The sequence below is a fragment of the Tachypleus tridentatus genome, chromosome 10 (genome assembly GCF_004210375.1).
Source record: "Tachypleus tridentatus isolate NWPU-2018 chromosome 10, ASM421037v1, whole genome shotgun sequence".
Taxonomy (NCBI): Eukaryota; Metazoa; Arthropoda; class Merostomata; order Xiphosura; family Limulidae; genus Tachypleus; species Tachypleus tridentatus.
The window spans coordinates 54,789,165-54,815,618 of record NC_134834.1 but is presented as its reverse complement, the minus strand read 5'-3'; the positions used below and the strand labels follow the sequence as shown (position 1 = coordinate 54,815,618).

At 32.3% G+C, this 26,454-nt stretch overlaps 1 protein-coding gene and 1 long non-coding RNA gene across 2 annotated transcripts in view; both read right to left on the bottom strand.

The window, feature by feature from the left end:
• Nucleotides 1–443: 443 nt before the first annotated feature.
• LOC143228072 (uncharacterized) lies at nucleotides 444–20,769 on the bottom strand. Its single transcript, XR_013015172.1, has 3 exons — nucleotides 20,632–20,769; nucleotides 6,398–6,495; nucleotides 444–846 (listed from the first exon to the last, which is right to left on the bottom strand). It is a non-coding gene; the product is annotated as an uncharacterized LOC143228072 (long non-coding RNA).
• Nucleotides 20,770–22,537: 1,768 nt separating this feature from the next.
• LOC143229305 (serine/threonine-protein kinase 32B-like) overlaps nucleotides 22,538–26,454 on the bottom strand; it is a 79,472-nt gene continuing 75,555 nt past the window's right edge. Inside the window, exon 12 of the mRNA XM_076461444.1 lies at nucleotides 22,538–23,796. Within this exon, the coding sequence (XP_076317559.1) occupies nucleotides 23,724–23,796 (73 nt within the window). The 3' untranslated portion in view covers nucleotides 22,538–23,723. The remainder of the gene's footprint in view (nucleotides 23,797–26,454) is intronic.

The window sequence follows — 26,454 nt, the reverse complement described above, 5'->3', positions numbered from 1 at the left end:
AGGTGATAATTTCAAATGGAGTATCCACTTGTAAATATTATTAATAACTAGAAGTAATTATTTAAAAAAATACTTCAAGCGTTAACAATGTTATCATCACCCCTTGTAATTAACTTTCTTACAGAAACATGATATTCCTTTAAAATGCTTAAGTAAAAGGTGAAATAGGAATTATCAATCAGTAATAAATAAACAAAAAATATTACAGTTGAAACCTCATTGTACTTATAACTTGCTTTTTTTTCATCAATTCTAATTCATTTGAATGAGTTTAGAATTAATGTAATCATTTTATTTATCCTTTAGGTTACTTCTCTAGCAACTGTTTAAGATGTGGAATCTGCTTAAAACATCATGAGTGAAATCTGAAATAAAAATTAGAATTGTGTCCCTGTCATTTCATTATCATCAGGAATAAGCGCCCTCCATTATCATTTTTGAAAGATACTTTATGCTATATTAAATACAACACCCCAAATACCTAGGCCATCTATGGATAATTTTCCAGTCAGCATTCAAGTCTCATGACATCACAATAAAACAATATATACAAAAGCATGTTGTGCACTGTTTATAAAAATTGCAAGATAGTTTTTTTTTAATCTAAGTATTTTTAAATAACAAATCGTGCAGTATTATAAATACTTATCATGCTGTAAAAACTGTTCTGGAAATCACGTTAGAAAATTAGTCAATATTCACTTACTCACAATCTACTGAAGAAATCTACTAAGGTTTTTTTTAATTGTTGAAATACATTTTAACAGCAGGTACTAGTGGTAAATCCTATAACTCAGTTAATACAGCATCATCTGGTGTGAAAAGGGCCTCAAGTTCAAATCTGAGCTGAATGAAAGAAATAAGAAAAACAGTTCAGATTACCATCCTATAATCTCTTATTAAGTACAAAGCTTACTACTTTTTTGTTTTTACAATATGATCCCAAGTTTAAAAACAAACAAACTAATCTTTATGATATTTTCACCATGATTAATAAAGATACATTTTGTAAATGCTGGTTCAAAATTATATTTTCCTTCAAAACTTGTAAATACAGGATTATAGATATAAAAAGATAATAACTGGATTTACTGTTTATATCATTTTACAGTCAATTTTCATAGGATGGCATAAAAGTGAAGATCAGTTTAAAAACTTCAAATTAAACGTTAATAATTTCCATTTTTCATTTTTTTTTCAGAGTGATAAAACTTGCCCAAGATAGAAGAATATGTCTTCAAAGATTTATTTGAATAAAAATGAATTAATAATCAGTGATCATGAGAAAACCCACTTGTAGAGAAAAATATATATGTAAAAATGGCTGGTTTGGGTTGAGAAAATTTTTTTATGTAGAGGAGCGAACAACGTTTTGCCCTTCTTAGGTCATCATCAGGTTCACAAAGAAAGAAAGAGGTAACTGACCGATAGCTGACCACATGTTTGAAGGGGTTGTGTAACTAAGTGTAGGAATGTAGAAGGCGTGCTTAGATGCTTGATTATATTTATTAATATAGGTATAAGGGTGTTCCTTTGTATTGGTTTATTTTGGGCTTGAGTTGTTATATAAGTAAGGCTTCTTTAATTTTGCATTTGTTTATTTAGTATTTGGGTGTTTTTATGGTTATGTTGTGTTTATTTGATTTGCAGTGTTCGAAAACATGTGAAGGTAACTTTTGTGTTCTGTGAATCTGGTTTCCATTTTTCTACTTGTTTCTCCAATATAGAAGTTGTGGCAGTTATCACGTTGTATTTTATAAATAATGTTGGTGTGGTGTTTGTCAGTGTAGTTTTTACACAGTATAGACCTTAATTTTGTGCCTGGGTTTTGAATAAATTTGGTATTAACTGGAATGTCATATTTTGTTACTAGTTTTTGCCAAATTTTGGTTATTTTTCTGCTGATGTTGGGAATATATGGTATGCAGCAGTATATGGTTTTGTGATTTTTTATTTCATGGGATATATTTACTTTTGTTAGTTGATTTTGCTTTTTGTCTAGGTGTGTGTGTATAATGTTTTCTAGGGTTTGTGGAGGAAACTTATTGATGATGATGAAAAAATAAATTAATAAATGTGCAAGTTTTGGCTATTTTAATCTTGAACATTTTGTTTGATATACTCAATTGTATGATATATTTGAGTTACTTTTCTCTTTGATGGAATGTGTTATGGAAGTATTAAATGATAAATAGTTCACTCACACCCACCCACATATATATACGAGTTATTTAATTTTGTTTTATGTAAATCTGCACAACACTGAGGAATGAACCCTATATCCTAGCACTATAGGCTCTCAAGCATATTATTCATCCTATGGAAGACACACTACTGGTAAATCATCTTCAGAATTTTAACTGATATACACTGTTATAGAATTGCCACTATCAGTGGTATGTCAAATTTAGATACCATATCTGATGTAAATTTTTGTGAAAATGTACAAACTATTGGTAAACCAATTTTCTTTGTTTTCTTTGATACATATATTATTACAGAAATAGCTGAACCACTGATATGTCAGTCATCAGTTGTCTTATTCAATATACATATAGTATAGAATTTGGATGTTTGTAACATGCATTATTCAAATTTCTGTCAAATTTGTTGCACTCTCAGAGAGAAATAGGCCTCACTAAACATTCAAAAGTTTCAGTATTGTCACTATTTAGCTAAATGATTCACAGGGAAAATAGATAAACAGTTGTTGTGTATGATTAAGTCTTGTGACATACTAAAATAGTGTTAAAACTGAATGTACAAGATGTTAATAAAATGTTCAAATGGAGGTTACATTTCATGGACTTTAATTAAATACAAATCTTAATAACATCAAGGGAACTGTTGGCCCACCTAGGCCATCTCATCCACTAAAATAAAATATTATATATTAAAATTTAAAAACTCAAAGCCATAGCTTATCAAATAACATAATCATATTAATTCTGAGATTTGTAGTAAAATTTGGGAATTTTGAAAAATAAGGCTGCAGGACCAGATAATATTTACCCAAGGGTTTTGAAAGATTTTAAGGATTGCATATGTGATCCCTTACTAGTATTACTTGGAAGTCCTTGAATAATGGGCAAATGCCAGTTTGTTTTTTTGTTTGTTTTTGAATTTCGCACAAAGCTACTCGAGGGCTATCTGTGCTAGCCATCCCTAATTTAGCAGTGTAAGACTAGAGGGAAGGCAGCTAGCCATCACCTACCACGGCCAACTTTTGGACTGCTCTTTTACCAACGAATAGTGGGATTGACCGTCACATTATACGCCCCCACGGCTGGGAGGGCGAGCATGTTTAGCGCGACGCGGGCGCAAACCCGCGACCCTCTTATTACGAGTCGCACGCCTTACACGCTTGGCCATGCAGGCAAATGCCAGAAGATTGGAAATTGGTTGTTAATCTTTTTTTTTTATTTTCAAATTATAATTATCCAGATAATTATAAGATTATTAGTCTTAACTTTGCCAGTGGTGGAAGAGATTTAGAAAGTCTGATAAGAAATGCATTGTAAAATCATTTAACAAAGTTTGTTTGTTTTTTTATACTCAGCATGGTTTAACTAATTCACTGTGACTGGAACATGTATTCCCTCAGTGCTCCCACTCACTCACACTGTGATTGGAACATGTATTCCCTCAGTGATCCCACTCACTCACACTGTGACTGACACAAATATTTCTAATTGCTGAAGTTGTTTACGCCTTCCTTTGCTGCATCCAGGTTCATCATCTTGATTATCATTGCCAGATGGGAAGTTAGCATTTTTTTGTCTCATTGCCTCTCAAACATCATTTGAATACCACTTGAATCACTTCACAACCTTTTAAGTTGTCTGGGTTAAGCACATCAAGCATACTTACATAATAATTAGGGTTACTATTTGCAGCTCTAGCAGTGTGGGCATGATCGGCACACAGTTATTGTATATTCTATTTAGGCATCTTGTTGATTACTGAAAGGCTGAGTGTAAAACATTGAGGGAAACTATATGCAAACTTTAAGTGGGAAGCCAATAAATATTTTCCAACTCACTTTACTTCTACATATAATGTGTGACAATTTTGAATGACAAGGGGAACATTTGTTCCAGATGCAGTATGAGGGGGTGAGAGCACTGGAACATATATATATCCCAGCCACAGTGAAAGGGTTATCTAGAGGAAAACATTACATTACTGATGTTCTGACATTTTTTGTAGAGGTAACATTTTATTTGTAAGTGCTGCTGTGTTTCACTACAGTTTATGAGGCATTGAATGTTAATTTCAAAAACTGGTGTTCTGCAACTAGGATAAAAGTACCCTAATCAATATTAACACATTTGCTTCCACCTAATAAATTGAATATAAATAAAATTAAACTTCAAGAGGTGCCAAAGAGTAGTTAGTGTCCCAACTCATATGCCACAAAGAAATTTGACTTTGAAATATAACTGTCTGTGACCCATAGGTGTGCCATGTGACAGTCTCATTAAAAGTCAATTGTCATCCACCAATGGAGCACATGGCAGTGAACATGCTAAAAAGCTCTCTAACCTGCAGAAATGAGACCTCTCTGGTCATTGACAAAATATCACACATTCAAAAACAGTATCAAAGCAAACAATGTAAAAATTGATGTTATTTACTATTTGGTAATAATCTAGATTTCATTAACATGAAGATATCAGTATTGTAATATATTCAAACCAAAATTAACACTATTAAAGTAAAGTTGCTGTATTACTTTGCTTCATATCTTAAACACACATGTTGATGATCTTTTTGTTTCATATATTCTTTGCAATTAAATAAGACCACAATATGGAGTAATGAACAGGGCAAGAATTTTGTTTCATTAAAGTCAATATATATGTATGACAGTATAAGCCGTTATGTAACATTATCTTTGGCTACAGGTCATATTACAGATCATGTATAAAAAGGAATAATTGATAACCTACACAAGTATTAGGAATACTAATAATGACTGACAGCTCAATGAATTGCTTTGTTCTTAATTATATTTTATAACCATTGAATGAATGCAAAGAATAATGGCTTGGAATTTCACTCACTACTCAACATTGTATGCTGTACAGCACTGAACTTTCATGCACTTAGCATGCTAAGAAAGCACTTTGTCTTTTCATTTATATGGTAGAATAAATGTCTTTACCAAAATGAAAAAAGGCAGTGATATAAATGTATTGAAGTTTTATAAAATCTGCTAAAACATAAAAAAAGAAAAGAGAGAGATCTTGATGTTCTTAAACATTAGCAACTCAGTTCATGCTACATTGTATTTTTTTCAGTCTGCATATATATATTTTCTTACTCTTTTACCGAGTTTGACTTGAACATAAAAGTAAATCTCAGTGGACATATTACAAACTTTACTGAAAAAACAATCACAATGAATAAAATAGTATACAATGTATTAATAAATGTTATCACTGCTAAATTAATAAAGTTATTTTATTATGTAGCACCTGATTTCATTTTATGCATATTGGGGCATATTTACATCACCATCAGATACAAGTTCAATAAGTAAATCAAATACTTCGAACCTTGTGAGAAAAAAAAAAGTAACGTTTATTTATACTTTTAAAAATATAAACAACACTAGTGGGGATTTTTTCCTTAGAGGAAAGGTTATTAAAGAAATATACATTGTTAGAATTAACAATTAAATCTACTTACAATACTACTATTTTTAATGCTCTATGATCTAAATGTTATGTCAGTAATACTTAAACTTCTGATTTTCTTCCTTTTTTTAAGGCAGTCAAAATGTTAAATCTTTATGATGAAGGCTTATAAAATTAATTATAATTGTAATTTTGTTTAAAAAATAGCATATTCAAAAAGTAATTAAATAGTTGATAAAATGCAAAGAAAAATCATTTTCCCAAATTGTGAAAATAACTGTAGACTGTATATCCCAAACAGATTTGTAATTTTTTTTAAACAGTTTAACTACAAATTATTTTACATTTTCACTATTTCACCCATCTGTTGCTGTTTATATGTATTATCTAAAAACAGCTCATCAAAAAACACAAATGTATTACTGCATTAAAAGTATGTACAACCAAAGAGTTAATATGTTAATCTCATTGAATATTTAAATGATTGGAAAATTGTAACATTGGGTAAGATCTATTTGAGATAAATATAGTCATATGGTAATATCACATTATATTATAAAGTTGATGAAAAGACAAAACTAGTAGGTGATGACAACACCATTTGTCATAGATATTAGTTACTTTCATGCTTATACATAAAGATTAAGTAAAAGGTTTGCTGATTTTCACCTTAAAAATTAAACAATTGCATCAATGTTACTAGCAGCAATCACAGGACTCAAAGATATACATAACTAACAAAATTGGAGGTTTACCTCTCACAGATGTTTTGTACAGTTTCTTGGTGTACTTCCTGATATTTTATTAATTTCTTCTAAACACTTACTCCCCCCTAAAGTTTGCTGTTCCAATGCTATGAATAAATAAAATCAGATCAAAGCTAAGTTAGTTTCAAAGTACAAAAAACTTAGTCTCTGAACCAATTATCAAGACAAACACCTCAATAATGTAAATAAAACTTCTTAATTTTTTTTTGGCACAATGTTAGCAAAGTTCAATTTATCATATACTAGCCCAATGTCCAAAGCAGGAAAAACATATGAAATGGGACAAAAAACACACCAAAAGAAACTAAATGAACTAGTAGTATCAATACTATGCAATTTAAAGTGAGAAATATATCTTTCATATCATTATACAATAAGACTGTTAGAATTCTATAAACATAGAATTATTTTATAGATTATAATTAAAACATTACTCTGTGTGTTTGTGTGTGTTTTCTTACAGCAAAGTCACATCAGGCTATCTGCTGAGCCCACCAACAGGTATTGAAACCCTGATTTTAGCGTTGTAAATCCGTAGACATACCGCTGTACTAGCGGGGGACAACATTACTCTAAGAGATTCATTAAATAAAAATTAGTAGATGATTTAATGTATTCAAACTGGTTTAATATGGTATTGAAATAAATGACCCATATTTTACATTAATTTAATTATGTTAAGTTTATTACAATTCAATTAAAATAAACTGTTAAAAAACTGCAATATCTAAAAATAAATAAACATTCATTTTATTTTAATTGATCCAAAATATTAACTTAGGAACATTTTAATTTTACGTTCCACAAATAATAACAAACCAAACAAACATGGTTTTGAACTCCATGAATTATATACATCTTATTCACTAATATATTTTTACAGATGGTTTTGTATTCTAGAAAAGACAGATTCAAAATGCTACAAGGTATTTTTTTTATTAACATGAATCAAATCAAAGTGCTTTTCAGACTTATCCTTCACAGTTTCCTGTTCATTACACTCACACCTGCATTTATAGAAACAATGTATTTAATGTCTTTCTTTAAAATTTATCCTTTTGATACTTTTTTTTTAAACTTCTAATTTCTATACAGGAGATTGTTCTTTTCTGCAAATTTGACTGGTAGATCACAAATATATTAGGATATTTCAAAGAAGTTTAACAAAAATAAAATAAACATTCCCCATGTAATATTAATATTGTTAATTAGTGTGTAAGAATTTCTCACCAAACAAAAAAAAAAAAAACACATGAAAGAATGAATATGAAATATAAGCAAACAAAGGTTTTTAACATTTATGTACAAGACATAAAATTTCACAGATAAACAAAACGTTAATGCACTGATTTATCACTTTTAATATTTACATCTGTAAAAAGTTTCATTTGTTTGAGATTAATTTTAACTGTTTCACAATTTTTTGTTTATATCAAGCAAATGTAAAGAAATAACTTACAGTTTTAAGTTGTCTTTGTAAAATGGAGCTATAAAAACACAAATAAAGTATAATTATCTACAATGCATTGAAGGATGGATATTTTTTCTACTATTCAGAAATACAAATGTATATCTTACCTTGTCTATAGTACAAGTTTTATATTTTATCTTGTCAGAAATATAAAATAACATACAAGTTGGAATTATGAACATTGTACATTAACAATTAATCTGCAACTACCTTGTGAATAGTATATATTAACAGTGAATCTAGGACTATCTTGTAAATAGTGTAGATAAACAGTGAATTGGGTTTATAAACAGTGTAGTTATGACTATCTTGGGAATAGTGTACACAAACAATGATTTTGTGACAATTTTGTGAAAAACATAACAAACAGTGAATCTGACTATTGTATGAATAGGGTACATAAACAGAGAATTTGTGAATTTATGATGAGAGAGAAAAACTTTTTAATAAAACTGATTGCATATTTTATTATTAGCATAGTGTTGAGAAAGTTATGTATGTTACCATGTAGACAACATAAGAGAAATTAGTGATTGTCTTCTATCTACTTTTGACAAACAGATAAGACAAGTATGTTAACTTAAGTAATTTTTAGAAAGACAAAATGCTTATAATGTTCAGACTACTGTATATAATATTGAAAGTAATTAAAAAAAAGATTTGTTACTCTACATTTATACCTTAAGTTTCTCTTTAGAAGCTGATTTTTGTGGGTTTTATTACAGGAGGTGCTGCTTGTGCCATCATTTCTTTTACGTTTTCTAATAATATTGACTCACTTAAAATATTTATAATATAATACAATCAATAAATTTCTTTATGCTCTGTATTACAACTTTTATGTAGTTTCTAAAATGGTAAATAATATATAGGAATTTCATATGTACATATGTTGAAGTATTTTACTACACAGTTCCTATAAAATACAATACATAGAATGATGTTAAAAATCTGGTTACAAAAAAGCCAGATATTATAAAATTGACATACAGTATAATTTAAATTTTAGAAAGAATCTATTTTTCAAAGAAACTACGTCACATACCATCCAAAAATGTATATGGATAATAATATTTCTGGAAATACAATTGAATGTACAGACTGCATAAGCTGCTATATTGTTAACATTAGCCAGTAACTGTGGTACATTTAAAATTTCCATCTAATGTTTTGGAATACATGTGTAAAAAACATTTTGATTATTTTCAACAGAGAAGACAACATTAACAGAATAAAAATAAAGAAAGCCCTATTAAAAACACATCAACATAACCCTATTCTTAACAAATGCAAAAATACTCATAGATTACTGTTGGCATAGATTATCATGTGATCCTTTCTTCTGTTAAATTTTGTTAGCCTCAGTTCTTGTATCCCACCTGACGATGCCATGAGAACTTGGTGGAATTAGAGAAATATTTCATGATGTATACTTTTTAGGGTAGTTCTTACTTTTTGATGTAGAATATAGTTTTTATTGTAGCAAAATTTAAAATTAATTTAATTCAATAATGCACCAATTTCAAACAACATAACTCCTAATGAAATAGGTTGCTTTAAACAAGAACTGATACAACTACTTTACCATTTCTGTCAAGTTTCTTGACTCAATTTCTACATAGCATTGATCCACTTCCTATCTGCTACTAAAACTTTTCAGATATTTTGCTCATTTTTAGTAATTTGTGTGTTTTACAAGTTTTTCCAATAAGAAAAAAAAGTTTATTTTCAGTGATAATATTTCTTTCTTACTATCTTCTGTGTGATGCTTGTTTCAAAGCCCTCCTTGCCTTCATCTTTTGTGATATAGCCAAATATTTCCTTAAAATAACCTACAAGAGATAAGACATTTAATGTGCATTACTTGCAGCCTGCAAAACATTAAACATTTGCAGTAGTTTTCATCCCATTCACTTTAATAATTTAATTATTATATCATTTCTATACATGAAATTTAAAGTTGCAGGCATTTTGTGTTAAATTAATAAATCTTGGTCTATTTGAAAACATTTTACACAGTCAGATATATATGTAACTTTAACGAATAAAACTTCACATAAACAATAAATTATAGTAATGGTATAACAGAGTGCAGAGTATGAAACAGTTATGAGAATTTGGAGTAGGACATGGTTTTATAAATTAAAACAAAAGAAAAAACAGAAAAAAAACTGTAGTAAATAAAAAGAAGCTAAGAGGTATTTACAGCAGTCTATGAAATAAATCAAAGCTAATTTATTGCAAAGTAATTTAGTGCAAAGTAAATAGCTAAGTATGCAGAAACACCTGAATGAGTTTTTACAAAGTAAGAAACAGATTTGAAGAAGTTGTGCATGCATATTTTAGACGTAAAAGTTAATAAAACCAATAGCGGTTGTAGTTAGTCTAGTTTTTTTTTTAGGAAATTATATTCTGGTTAAGTGTTGTTTGTGCAGAATATTTTGCAAATAAAAAAACTACAGTTAAAATCAAACCAGTCATCATATGATGGCACAGACATGCAACATCATGTAGTATACTTGTTGCATTAAAAAGTGGAACTAAAAAAAAAAAAAGAACTGGTATGGTGATTATGTATGGAAAAGCCAATATTCAATTTAGACTTCTTACAAGTAGGGCTTACTAAGGATATTTGATATCTAGTGTTTGGTTGAGAAATTTGCAAGAATAGTTTCAGAAAGATAATTGCAAGTGTATTATTTACATACAGATTACAAGGGCTTCTAAAAGAGAGCCTGTTATAGACTTAGAGCTCACTTTTACTTATGGAGTTTCATTGGATCTGTCAAGCTTTCACCAGAGGCAAAGCTGGATATGCAATTTGATTTGCAAACAATCAGTCAAACTGCATAGAAAATTTATAAACTTCATCTTGAGAAAGAAGTAGGAAGTGATCTTTAGAAGTTTAAAAGATAATTTTTTTTTGGGTGGGGGATCAATAGAATAAAGCCATTTGAGCTATATTTAGAAGATAATAATAAAACATAGACTAATCTCCAGTTAAAGCAGTTTTATTTTGTTTAACAGTAGTGGAAGCCAGAAATTTACAAGAGGTTAAAAGAAGATTTCACAATTTTCCAAAAATTGGTGGATGTGCAAGAACAGTCTCTACTAAACAAATGACATCTAGATGTCTAAAGATTATGTTTACTGCAGTAATTGATTGAAAAAAATATTTTTTGACCCATTTTGTTGTTTGCTCTTCCTTCAGCAAAAAAGTTCCAACGTTAGGTTGTAGAGTAATATTCTAAGATCATTCGCTGATGGTATTAATTATGGAAAAGGTTAACCTGACTACCAAAAGTAAAAAAAAAGGACACAAGTAACTTATACACTGTCAGGTTTAGTATAAAATAAAACATTTTTCAAAGAGTAGACTGTTAGTAATTATAAACAAAATCAAGCATGTAAATATACTTTTTTTTTTTCTATTTTACGATAATTTCTGGCCAGCATATATATAAATATATTTGTATGTATATGTGTGTGCGTTTTCTCACAGCAAAGCTACATCGGGCTCTCTGTTGTGTTCACTGAGAGGAATCGAACCCCTTACAAGCTGATTAATTTAAAGGCGAAAGACTAAGTATTGCAAGTTACCAAATAAAGTATTTACACTTAACCATTTCTTTTACAGAAATTGTATAACTATATAGTTTCATTTTAAGCAATTTAGAAACAGTTTACTAATGACATTATAAATCGGAGCGATTCAGACAAAGACTGGAATAATAATTAACTGATAAAAACAATCATAGATATTTTTTTTCGTTTGATATGTTATTGCAATAACCGAACATCCGAAATCAAGTCACACCAAAGCAGTACATTCTTATAATAAATTATAATGTGCCGAAAACCATCGACTCAATATATCAAAACTGACTAAGAAAATTTAATTTAACCTTCAATTAATAAAAAAAGTTATTTTACATATAAAGAAACCTAAACCAGTTAGTTAAATTCAGTAATCCAATACCTATGTAAAATAACCAAAAAAGTTTAATTTTAAGTTTTAAATTACCGCAAATAGTAGCAAGTCCGTAGTAAGTCACATTAACGTATATTTATTTATATCGAAGTATGATATTAATTTGTTTAATGGGATAAATAGAGGGTGCTAATATTCAAAATCTTATTACAGTGGACCAATGATATATCTATTTACTTATCTATAATGACCGAAATACTAAATTTAATAGTGCTTATTTATGTCAGAAGTGTTGATCGAGGCTAATGAAACGTGGCGCCATCAAGTGTGTAACACCACAAACAAAAACTATTAAAATATAAATTTTTCACATTTTGTGCATTCAGGATACAGATAATTAGAAAAATAACTGTGGTGTGTACCACAATCGTTTATTTGTAACAAAACACAAAGTTAACTAAAAGCACTCTCCTTACAATAGGAACATGACCTTCACTAGAACAGTATATGAGCGTTTGATATTATCTTCATTGGTGTAATTTTTAACAAGGCTCTCACAACCTTGCCAGTTGGTTGAGTTACTCTACTAATAATCCGAGGGTCGTGGGTTCGAATCTACGTCGCACCAAACAGGCTTGCCCTTTAAGCCGTGGGGACGCTATAATGTGACGATTTATCCTACTATTCGTTGGTAAAAAGGGTAGTCCAAGAATTGGCAGTGAGTGGTGATTACTAGCTGCCTTCCCTCTAGTCTTACACTGCTAATTTAGGGACGGCTACAGTAGATAGCCCTCGAGTAGCTTGGCGCAAAATTCAAAACAAACCCTCACAGTCAGTTGGGGATATTTTTGTTAAAAACAAAACAATCCGATTTTTCTCAATTTGAACTGAAATTGTTTATGGACATTTTTACTGGCTGAAAAGAAAGCATTTCCCACATTCTTTTAGTGTTGGGCCTGTGAAAAGCAATTTTGTGGGGAGGTGACTTAAATTCAGCGCTTCACGAGTTTAACGATCAAGTACAAGATGCATGGAAGCCTTTACATTACACGTTTAGAACCATTTTCATAGATATTTAGCAGCAAACCTAATACAATATTAGGCCTGTAGTTGCTTTCAAAGTGTTCCTGTCTGCTCATCCTGCTGCTTACTATCGTGATACTTCAATCTTCCCTACTGAATTGTAGGTGAAATATTTCGTGTCTCAGTTCAAAATTAAGCATAAAAAGTTATTAGTTATTTAACTAATAATACTGAGAGTGTGATTTTACTGATATATGCTGAATTTACTCCCAGCGGAGATACCTTAGTACCAGCTGATATGGAGATTTGGGGATGTTGTATTTCAATTACAAATTTATCAATTAATAAACGAAAACATGCCTCGAATTTTTTCAGTAAGATACATCCAAAACTACATTATTTGGGAGTTTCCAGATTGAACTTAGTTTTAATCTTCAGCAAATTGTAGTGTAGAGACATCCTTGGCCCCTGAAGGATGTGTTAATTTAGTTCTAAAAATACAAGAAGGAAGTTAAGAAAAAGCTATTATTGTTTCAATAAAGGGTAACACTTTCGATGTACAAAAATATTAAAGTTTATATCAATAATATTTATTAAATTTTGACACAACTAGTTGCGTATAAATAAAGAGCACAATCAGAATACTGTTCTTGTGCAGCACTTCTCAGAAAAAAAGAAAAAAATATTTGTTTAAAGAAAATTATCATATTTTTACTATTTATTACAATGAGGTATGAATAGTACGATTACTAATTACTAGTATAAAGAGCCACACGTTAGGCGACGTTTCTGAAGTAAGCTCTAGGAGAATGTCACAGATCAACTGATAAATCAATTAAATAAGATACTTAAAAATTGTTAATTTATATAGAGGAATAGAGTTTGTTTGAAGTTATGCATGAAGCTATAAAATGAACTGCCTATGACGGGGATAGAAACAGGCTTCTGGCGTTGCAAGTCCGTAAATATGCCGCTGTGCCACTGGGGAAAAGGCAAAAATGGTCTTCCAGGTTTAGTAATACCATCATCTTTGACACGAGTTCAAAAATTAAAGAGCCCACAATAAATTGATCTCGTTTTACCTGTTTAAAATTAATTAATTTTATTGAATATAATGTAATCTTTTCATGACTTAAAACTCGCCGTGTTGCTGGTAAAACATACTTAAATCACTATGGGAGAATGAAACTGCAGGAAATCTTTCGCTGCCTATAAACAGTGCTCGTTTAATAAACTATCGCATTCACAGAGAAGCACAATACTTGTTATTTTTTATTCCAAGAAAAAAGAAACGAACAATGTTTACAAAGTAATTAAACATATTGGTACAGAATTACTGAAACCAGTTTCACTAATACACATGGTTGTACACTAATTATCTTTCCTTATGTACAACTATCTACATACAACTCTTTTTGCTTTAACAGATGTTTCAGACACGTCAGAAAGGTTGAAAAGTGCTATCTGTGTTACCATGTATCAATGTCAAACCCAAATGTTCTGGTTATGCGTTAATCTGTGTCCGAGAAAATACTAATTACTTTATCAGCAGGTTTTTGTTTTTAAGTTTATCATTTAGGTAGTTTGTGTTAAGGCATTTTCAATGTCTAAAATAAGATATTAAAATTTATTTATTTGTTTTAGAAAACGAATATATGAAAGACATGAGAGTTCACAAATGTTTTTCAAGTGCAAAATGTAAAATTAACTGGCGAGTTAAAAACTGAAGGTTTTCTGGTATATACGTTATCATCAGTTAACTGTTTTGTATAATTAATTCCGACGAGCCTCCGATTTACTGCTACGTACGTTACATATTACTATTTCAAATACCCTGAACTTTTTATTTGAATTTAGAAATTAATTGAATGTCAATATGTATCAAATTTGCGATATTTGGCAACAAGATTGATACACACAGTTTTCCAACAATATTTGTTTTACGAGAACGCAATAGAATATTGTTGAAATATCCAAAAACTCGCGTGATTCCAATAACAAGCAACTAAGGAGAGAGACAGAAAGTTATTATTATTCATTAGCTACAGTTAATGAGCTATAGGCCTAGGAAGCTATAATTGCGATTTCCTACTTTACAGAAAAGTACAGAATTTGAATAGAACGATTACAGATTTTGAACATTAGAAACCGTTTAACTTCAGTGAATTACTTCAGACGTTATTATTTCTACGAGGGCATTAAATATCGTCAGTTATAAGAAATGAACTTGTAAGCAATGTGAGACCAACGGAGCTAGCTAGCTTTAGACAGACGCAACAATATCAACTATGAATTAATCTGCTTATCGTGCATCTGGATCGTTGATAAATTATTCAGTTCTGGACCGGATACAAGAATCATTATTGTATGTAAGTTTGTAAAACTATTTGTTGCTTTATCATAAATTGTATTGTTTGTATATAAGTATATAAAGAAATATATATCCTACAACAGAAAATTGTGTGTACCAATCTTGTTGGCAAATACCATAAATTTGATAAAGATTAACAATTAACTTCTAAATTTAAATTTCCGGTTATTTGAAATAGTAATACATTAACTTAGGTAACATAATAAATCGGATACTGTCCGAAATAAATTATAATATGCAATACACTGAGGAGCAGTCGGGTGTAATAAGGAATTTTGTTTATATAGGCAGTCCACTCTATAGAGACCCATCAGCTCACAATAAAAGCGTACGTTGTTTCTTACTATTTTCAGAGTGATGTGTAAATAAAAGCATAATCGGCATATTATGCGACACAAACATCATAGACGGATCAAGAAAATTCTACCTATTCACGGGTGTCAAGTGAGGTTGTATTACACTGACCACGACATATCAGTGGCTATTAGCTCTTGGCAAAACAGGAAATCAGTACAGTGGTACCTCGGTTCTCGAACTTAATCTGTTCCAGAAAGCTGTTTGAAAACCGAATAAATTTTTCCCATAAGAATTACTGTAAATTAAATTAATCCGTTACAGACCTCCAAAAATTACGCATTATGAAGCATTTTAAGTAAAAATATTGCTTATTTATACCTGTATAATACTTACATGCATAAAGTCAACCACAAAAACTATAAACACACTAAAAAAACAATAAATGAAAATTTAACTGCACTTTACCTGTGCTGAGGAGAGCTGATGGCGTAAGTGAAAGGTGGTGAGGAACGTGGAGAGTAGGAAGGTCATTATTGTTTGTAAGGGGAGTCACCTTCCATAAAAACGTCAGGTAACTCTCCTTCTGGGGTTCTTTCTCTTTTCTGTCTCTTTGCACCGCTACAACCTGCTGGAGACTCACTGGACCTATTTCTCATTAAAAACTTGTCTAATGAGATTTGTTTCTGCTTGCATTTTAAAATGTTTCTGAAGTAAGACACGGCATTGTCATTGAAAAGGTTTATGCTGCGGTTTGCTACAACTTTGTCAAGGTGACATTTTTCCACAAAACTTTGTAACTCTCCCGATTTTCCACACATTTCCTTGATTAGTGGTGAACTAGGAACATTCTCCCTTCCCTCCTCCTCATCTGAAGACACTTCCTCAGTTGCCTTCTGTTGCTGCTCCTTCTGAAGGTCTTGGAGTTCTTCCGTGGTGAGCTCAGTGTTGTGGTCTTCTTCCACCAACTCCTCCACATCATCACAACTCACATTCAAGCCCATACACTTGCCAAGTGAGACAATATCCTCGACAACAGCCTTCAAAAGTCTCTATCTGCTACTGAGTCTGGCCACAATTTCTTCCAGGCTGAGTTCATGGTCCTCAAAGACACTTCCCTCCAGGCTTTGTCTATGATCCTCAAGCAATGGAGGATATTAAAGTGTTTTTTTCCAGAATTCTCTGAGGTTAACTCTGTGTCAGAGGTCACTTCAAAGCACCTTTGAAACAGTGCTTTGATGTAGAGTTTCTTAAAGTTCGATATGACCTGCTGGTCCATGGGCTGAATAAGAGGAGTCGTGTTAGGGGCAAGAGCTTCGCCCTAATGAAACTGTACTCCTCCACCAACCCGTCCTCCAAGCCTGGTTGGTGAGCAGGTGCATTGTCCATTACAAGAAGGGCCTTGAGTGGCAACTGTTTTCCCGTGAGGTAATTCCTTACACTTGGAGCAAACACTTCATGGACCCACTCCATAAAATTTCCTGGTTATCCATGCTTTACTATTAGCCCTCCACATGACATTTAGTTTACTTTTCAGGACATTATTTTTCTTAAAACCCCTCGGGTTCTCAGAATGGTACACAAGCAAAGGCTTAAGTTTTAAGTCCCCACTTGCATTACTACATAACAATAGAGTTAGCCTGACCTTCATTGGCTTGTGTCCTACCAGTGACTTCTCCTCCTTGGTGATGTAGGTCCTCTTTGGCATTTTCTTCCAAAAGAGGCCTGTCTCATCACAGTTGAACACCTGTTGGGGAATAAAACCCTCAGCTTCTACATAGTCCTTAAATTCCTTAACAAATTTATCAGCAGCGTCTTTGTTAGAACTAGCACCCTTCCCATGTCTCACCACACTATGTATGCTACTTCTCTTCCTAAATTTTTCAAACAACCCCTACTAGCCTTAAAGGCATCACTTGTATCAGCACTCGTTCCAGGGGTGTTTTCAGGAGGTCAGCATGCAACTGCTTTGCTTTCTCACAAATGATGGTCTCAGAAATGCTATCACCAGTTAACTGTTTTTCGTTTACCCAAATCAACAACAGTTTTTCTACCTCTTCCATTGTTTGTGATCTTTGTTTCGTAAGCACTGTCACTCCTTTTGCAACATCAGCTCCTTTGATGACCTCTTTATTTTTCATTATGGTGCAGATTGTAGACTTCGCCATACCAAACTGTGTAGCAAGGTCAGACACGCGAACACCACTCTCATACTTCGCTTTGAGACCTTTTTCACCTCTATTGTGGCTCTAACAACTTTTCTTTTTGGTTTGCTGCTTTCATTATCCTTCTTTGACACCATGGTGGCTTATTTAAATCAGAATATCTAGAAAAACAAAAAACGAAAACGTTCACAGCAGATTTTAGTGGGGCTTGGACTGAGCGACAGGTGCGGGTAAAATGTTTTGGGCAAGTTTTGCGTGGGCCGAAAATGGTCGAAGGGTCGTTCGGGTCATCAGTCGGGTTATTTCGGGGGTTCGGGCCACGACAGCTTGGTTCTGGAACCGAGTTTATGTTCGACAACCGAGACATTTTTTTCTCAAACAATATGCTCGAAAACCGAATTATTCGAGAAGGGAGTCATTCGAGAACCGAGGCACTACTGTATAATGTAGGCAATATAGAGGAAGCAGTAGCTATGATACAATCACATCAGTCACCATTGCGGGTGTTTCCTTTATTTCAAGCTGCAAATCTATCAGTTTCGAGTCTATTTATAAGAGGCACTACCAGAAACAGTGTGAAAATGTTTCTCAGATCCACTTGATGATGAATCACCTCACTTCGTTGCCTCTCAATGAACTTATCTATGAAAATTATTCAAGAAATGCAGATGCCATAGTGTGATGTCTTTTCCTGTAGATGTAAATTATACACATAAATGATGAAGCTATGCGTGGGATAATTCTTTCGAGCTTTCAATAGATAAAACTCAGTTCTCTATCAGGTTGACATGAGTGATCAGTGAAGAGTCAGTCAATCCAAAAACTTAACGCCTGTCCTTGAATACAGTCATTCTATGCAGTTCTTTTTTAATATTTCAAGTACCATGTTCACGTGTTCGTTAACTGTACTCTTAAAAGTATGTTACAAAATCTTGATCTCGCTCCAAATACTTGCAGTGACAGCACCTGTATTTCTCCCATGCAGTTTGGACTAAAATTTGAATGATACATCGTAAATGTTAAAGGTACATTGTAATAGGCGTGCTAAGAGACGATTCATTATAATCTTTCTTTCTGGGCAACAAAACAATAAGTTACTATTGTAAGTATTATCAACAGGATCTGCACCATCCCACGTTTCTCCATGACTCATGGTCGCACATACGTGCATTTCGTCACAAGCAGGATTATAACTTCCCTATGATTCACTATACACAATTTTGTGTTCATTGTTTCACTTGTTGCCAAAATATCATGGGCTGGCAGGTGACTCTCTTATCAATGCTTTCATGTCTCTTTCAGTTGGTTTTGGGTGGCAATGACTAGAGGTGGAGGGACAAGGCTTGTTAACAAATGCGTAAAAGTCCTGTAGAGAACATCCCATGTAATCTCAGACTGACTAGACCCCACGTAACCGAGATGACCATCTAACTCTTGTGTAACGTGAATGATCCCTGAGGGGAAAGTTGATCAGTAGTTCTAGGTGCATCAACTTCTAACATTTCTTTTACCCAATCTAGAGCAACAATGGACATTATTAGTAAATGTCTATGGTCCAGAAGAGGACTTATAGGATCTCTAACTACTCTTTGAAACTCCCATTTCTACCCAGTAATGGCGTTTTTCTCTTGGTTTTAAATCTTTCTAAATTTGAAAGTATTTTTAATAAAATAAAGTAAAGTAAAGATTTATCTATAAATATATTGAGTATTTGTTTTGAATAGTCCATGTGCAAAGTACTTTTCATGTTAAATTTTAAAATAATTTTTCCTTATCTCAAAAATATCAAACCTCATTTGTGTAATTACTAAAATCTCTTAAATACAATTCAAACATTTTATTTCACTAAATGTGATAATTTATGTTATTTTATCTTACCAAACTCAAAACGCGATTGGTAAATCTGACCGACACCAAAAAATAAATCGGTGTAGACTACCCTTTTTCTTTGTATAATGACTTCATATTATAATATGAAACCACATTCGTTTATACTAATTAGCTCCAAGTTTGTGTGGAATTTCGAGCATAACTACTCAAGGGCTATCTGCACTAGCCGTCCCTAGTTTAACAGTGTAAGACTAGAGGAAAGGCAGCTAGTCATCACCAGACACCGCCAACTCTTAGACTACTCTTTTACCAACAAATAGTAGGATTGACCGTAACATTATAACGCCCCCACTGCTGAAAGGACGAGCATGTTTTGTGTGACGGGGATTCGAATCCACAACCTTCAGAATACGACTCTAGTGCCCTTTGAACGTTGACTAACTACTATTCGCACTTTGTAAATCACTCTGAGAACTTGCAGTTCAAGTAACGCTGTCGAATTATATTTATTACCCAAGAGTTTCCACAACTAGTACAACCAGCTGTGTGCGTACCTCATGAAATATTTTTATTTAATTATTATTTATTTTACTTAATATAATTTTAATTAACCTAAAATATCATTATATTTACATTTTAGTTGCTTTTATAATTAGATATAAAGAATAAACATGAAAAACAAGAAAATAAAAATCTCACCAATTCTTCTTTTTTCTTGCTTTCGGTTATAGAAGAGAGGGCCCGGCATGGCCAGGTGGGTTAAGGCGTGCGACTCGTAATATGAGGGTCGCTGGTTTGCATCCCGGTCGCACCAAACATGCTCGCCCTTTCAGCCGTGTGGGCGTTATAATGGTACGATCAATCCCACTATTTGTTGGTAAAAGAGTAGCCCAAGAGTTGGCAGTGGGTGGTGATGACTAACTGCCTTCCCTCTAGTCTTACACTGCTAACTTAGGGACGACTAGCGCAGATGGCCCTCGAGTAGCTTTGCGCGAAATTCAAAAACAGCTATAGAAGAGAGTTAACCCTAATTTTTTATGATACGCATGGTATGGCAATTAATAATTTTTATTTAACTAAATAATGCTTCAAACAATATAAATTAATAACATGCATAAAGTAGACAAATTCCCTTACCTCAAAAACATTCTTCTGACTTTCTAATTATACGATAACAATCGTTACCAATTCATCCAAATAGTCTTAAACCTTCGCACACGAACAACATATACGGTTGAGTGAAACTGGCATGTAACAATTCGGTACAGAACGTTATACAACACATCATTTAATAGCTGAAAACGTTGAGTTTCTATTGGTTATAAGCAATATATAATTAAACGTAAGAGTGAACTATTAACAAAAGAGAGGATGTGACAGGTGGGTCTGATTTTCTATTCGATATCTCTGTAACCAAACAAAGTTCAACATTATAATAAATGTAGTTTATCTGTTTGTTTTGAATCTCGCGCAAAGCTATTCGAGGGCTATCGGCGCTACCCGTCCCTGATTTCGCACTGTAAGACTGGAGGGAAGGCAGCTAGTCATCACTACCCACCGCTAACTCTTGGGCTACTCTTTTACCAAGGGATAGGAGATTGACCGTCACTTATAATGCCTCCACGGCTGAAAGGGCGAGCACGTTTGGTGGTTTATCTGGACAATAACGATTTTATGGAGTGTAATTTACATTTAAATTCGTACTTTTCTAAGGGGTGGTGGGTTAAATAGGGATGATGATATGCTAAGAGAAGATGTTTCGCGTGTGTCACACGAGGTGAAATTGAGGTTGTTTTTCTTAATATTGACTTGTATAAACTTAAAAGCTTATAATTATTAAACTATGCATTTTTTAGCTAAGATTTTATGTTATTCGAATTGGTATGACATAAACAAAAAGAAGTTTAATAAAATTTGAATGTAAGACACTAAAACTTTGTGTCGTGCGCAGGAAAAAATATCCGTGTAGAAAGAGAAATCCTGTGACCACAAAACATAAATTTTCCCTTAATACGTACAGTAGTAATATGTGGTATTTGCTGGTTTAGTGATTTGCTTATAATGTGGCAGCCACAAATAATACTACGAAAGCTCAGGGAATGTGACATGCAGTTGAATCTGAAAATCCCGAGTATCTGTGAGTTTGAGAAATGGAGGACAAACACGATATAAAGGGAAAGTGAAAAGTAATGTTAATGATAAAACGCTTAAAGTAGGTTAATGTACTGGATCGCACTTTTACTGGAACCAGAATAGCACTTTTTATGGACTAACATTTGTTTTGAAGAGCTTGTTAAACCATGTTACACACTAAGAGAGCATAAAATTATATCAACTTTGTTTATAATATCATCCTTCTCAGTATATATATATATATATATACTAGACCGAAGAAACTGATGGTCATTTCAATGACAAAATAAAAAGAGTACATATATATATCTTCAAGGTATTACCCAGCCCACCAGTGGAAAAGTCAATGTCCATCTTTAGATGTGTTCTACTTTATATCAATTTTCTCCACGAGAAAGAGAATGTGACATCAAAAGGAACCGACGCAGGAATATCAATAACCAATAAAGACAGAAATTTATCCAAGTTCTATTTTTAGAATTACGTTGTGTATATTATTATTTTTTAATTTAGCTGAGTATTAAATCTTCACGTAATTAATTAACTAAAATGAAAAATACTTAATAAGCTTTAGCTTACCATAAATATATTGATAATCCTTTATATTAACAAGCAGAGGACAAGAGATAGAATAAAAGATGGAGACGATCTCATTTATCTGTAGTCTGTTTGGTATATTTTTAATCTCAGTTATAAATTATAAAATTCGAAAAGAAGTGTAGAAAGCATTATATCAAAAATTATCTTGGTTAATTGTAAAAATATATTATAACTAATAATCACGTAAAGAAAGGTTTCATTTTATATTAATTAAGAAATAACAACAATTTAATTATTTTGATATTACCAAGAATAATTTATTTTCTCAAAATTTTGAATAAACATGAATAAAAGGTAAAACTGAATCACTAGGACAGATACTGTGAATATGTAATAAGGTACTTTCCATTTAAAGAAAAGGAGATATTTAATGAAATCCGCTTAAAGAGTTATTTGTCTGTGTAACAAAGCAAAAAACAATAAAATATTTGGTTGTTTGCTTATAGGAGAAACGTTAAAATATACATATTATAAATGTTTGATTGTATAATAAATGACTTTTTCTCAAAAGTTTACTGCATAAAGATCAGTAATTTGGTTTTCAAAAAGAAATTGTATAATTAATTACTAATAATTACAACAGTAAAATTAGAATTTGGCATTCTACTGTATGAATCGAAATTTGTAGTAATTTCTTATAGTTCCCTAAGGATAACTACTGAATACGGCACTAAGGCTTCTGAGGAAGTTTAACGACAACGATAGTTGACCAAGGCTTAGGGTTCGCATGCTAGGTTTTGGAGTTTATTTCAAGCACATTATAGTCATGAGGCTTTTTTGGTGAATAAGTGAGCATGTTTCAGTTTTCATTTGTTATTATTAACTTGGTTTGTTAAACACAGTAATGAACATTAGTGTAGATAACAATGTCTTTGGTAATCTGGCTATTTTGGTTTTATACAACCGATATTGTGCGTGTCTCAAATTATGTTAGAGAACATTCAACAACGACAAAAGTTGATTTTTTTCAATCTACACACTTGTTCATTTAAAGTTTCTTTAACTATGGCAAAGAAATAAAGACAAATACAACTATATAAATTGTGCAGATAGAAATTCAGTGATGCTATCGTATATATATAATATAAATCATCCTAAACATTAAAATCAAATTTTACATATTTTGTATGACATGCATAACAAATGTATTTCACAAAACACAAACTTGCTCTCACAGCCGTTTCTTTTTACTTGTTTATATATTACCATAACTATAAGATTTAACAAATATTACTCAGTTTTATTGTGACTAATTTAACACCTACGGTCTTTCAATCTCATGTTTTTTTTCTATATTTATTGAAATGATTGAACTGTTTCATTATTTCCAATAACGATTTAGAAAATAAGTAGGAAGTACTTCATTAAGTATGTACACACACACACACACACACACACACACACATATATATATATATATGTTGCTTTTTTTGACACAGCGATTCAACTGCCATCTTTTTGGACGTGCTTTTTGTTAATTACAGCTTCACAATGAGTCAACTCATGGCCTTTTGAAGTTCGGCTTCCCATTCTACTTCACGCTGTTTAAACATCTGTTTTTCGAGTTCTCTGCCACAAACAGAAAAAGAAGTAACCAATCATAATTTAGCAAATATTCCATTAGTAGAAAGTATGCATTTATTTTACGAAACACTAAACAAGAGGAATGTCTAATAAAACTTATAAAGATCTAATATTTTGAATTCTTAACCAGCCAAAACTTTAAATATATTATTTAAATAACTAATTAATTAAATAAAATATTATTTAATTATTCTGCATTTTTCAACCACACATTTAACACTGCGTATGCTAAATACAATACCTGTGTAAATCAGAATACTGAAATAAAAATTACTGTTTGTTTGTTTTTGGAATTTCGCGCAAAGCTACTCGAGGGCCATCTGCGCTAGTCGTCCCTAAGTTAGCAGTGTAAGACTAGAGGGAAGGCAGCTAGTCATCACCACCAACTCTTGGGCTACTCTTTTACCAACGAATAATGGGATTGACCGTCACATTATAACGCCCCCACGGCTGGGAGGGCGAGCATGTTTGGCGCGACGCGGGCACGAACCCGCGACCCTCGGATTATGAGTCGCACGCCTTACGCGCTAGGCCATACCAGGCCGTAAAAAATACTACCTTCCCGAAATGATAGAAATATAAAAATCTTAGTAGGTTTTTCTTTAACTCTATAATTTGTTTCTTATGGGAATAATTACAAATGCAGTAAATAGAAGATTGACTCAAACTAAATCAAGTATTTTTAAATCTTCAAAAACGTTTGAAAGATAAATTCATGCTCTACTATCATTTAACTGGATATAACAAGGCTCACATACTCACTATAGAATCCAAAAATTGAAAAAAAAGCAAATGATAGAAAATCTTTTAGCTTATTACTTATTCAAATAGAAAAGATATTTGCCGTTGATTTTTTCAGAGAAGATTGCACCATTATTCACAACCACCACAACAAAATCAGTATTAAGAATTCCATTCTGTGAACAGAAAAATTTAAGAAGATATTGCAGATACGTCCTAGTAGCTTAGCAGTTCGGTTTGTAGGCTTAAAAAATTATAATACACAACCCTATCTCTGCTCACCAGGGATATTAAAAACCCAGTGTTTAGCGTCGTAAGCCTACAGATCTAACTGCTGAATTATTTGTAATACTGCAAGATATTCTTGTATTTCTTTACGTTAAGTAACAAATTGGAAACTCGTGCAGGATAGATTGTAATACGTAACGCAATAATAGTTAGTCCATTGCGTAACTTTTCGCTTAACAACAACTAACCAACCAGTTCTACATATATTTTTAGTGATTTTAATTGAATACAGCTTGTTTGTTTGTTTTTGGAATTTCGCACAAAGCTACTCGAGGGCTATCTGTGCTAGCACAAAGTCCGAGGGCTAATTTAGCAGTGTAAGACTAGAGGGAAGGCAGCTAGTCATCACCACCCACCGCCAACTCTTGGGCTACTCTTTTACCAACGAAAAGTGGGATTGACCGTCACATTATAACGCCCCCACGGCTGAAAGGGAGAGCATGTTTGGCGCGACGGGGATGCGAACCCGCGACCCTCGGATTACGAGTCGCACGCCTTAACGCGCTAGGCCATGCCAGGCCCTATAACTCTTGGGCCACTTACTCTTTTACCAACGATTAGTGGGAATGATGCAGTTGAAAGAGTGAGCATATTTGGTGAGACGGGAATTCGAACCCACGACCCTAAGATTACGAGTCCAGTGCCCTAACCACCTGGCCTATATTGCATTAGTTACGCCAAAAAATAAGTAGTATTTTAAAATGAATTTATCTTATTGTACTTGATAATGCTTTCCTTCCGTTGAGCCACCAGTTACTCAGTAATAAAAATTTGGTTTTGATACTTTTGGTGAGCATAGTACAGACAACCCATCGTGCAGCTTTGTGCTTGATAAGAAATAAACAATGACTTCGTATTGACACAAAAATGACCTCAGAAAACTTAGTTTGTTGCACTCGGTAATGGCACCGTATTTTCTTTTTCCAGCCTAGTAATAATGAAATAAATATTAGGCGCTCTATAATGTTTTAGTTGATGATGGTGTTATTTGTGTTGGGTCAGACGATTAGCAAAAGCAACGTTTGAAGAAGTTTTCTCTTAGTTGTCGCTGAGGGTGTTTTTTTTTTTTTTTGTTATTTCAGCGTCGTTATTACAATAATGTTTTCAGAACGTCATATTATTGAAGATGTTCATAGTGAAGTATGGAATCTAATGTAACTTTATTAAATTTAACTTTGTTAAAGTTTATTATGATGGTATCATTTTTTACTAGAGAAACACACACGAGTTGTATTCAATGTATTGTTCATGAAGTTATATTTTGTTTTCATAAGCTAAGTTTTATTCTCTGATACGTTTAATAAAAATGTATTTAATACATATTGTTGTGATCATTTTTATTATTAAGGGGCTCTTTGGGACTGTTAGCTGAATAGAATAATGAAATGTTAAGTCCACTTGATGCTAACAAAAACGCCTCATATCCTCAATTCAAATTACAAGGTTAGTGTAAATAACGTTCACTAGTAGGCCTAACTTCACAATGGATGCTGAACATGGTTACTTCCTTAAATCATTTACTTTCATTTTCCTGCTCATTCTGTCGTATCTCTATTTCTTTATGAAACCACAAACTTATTCGTAACACTGAACTAAATAATTGATTAACTGGCT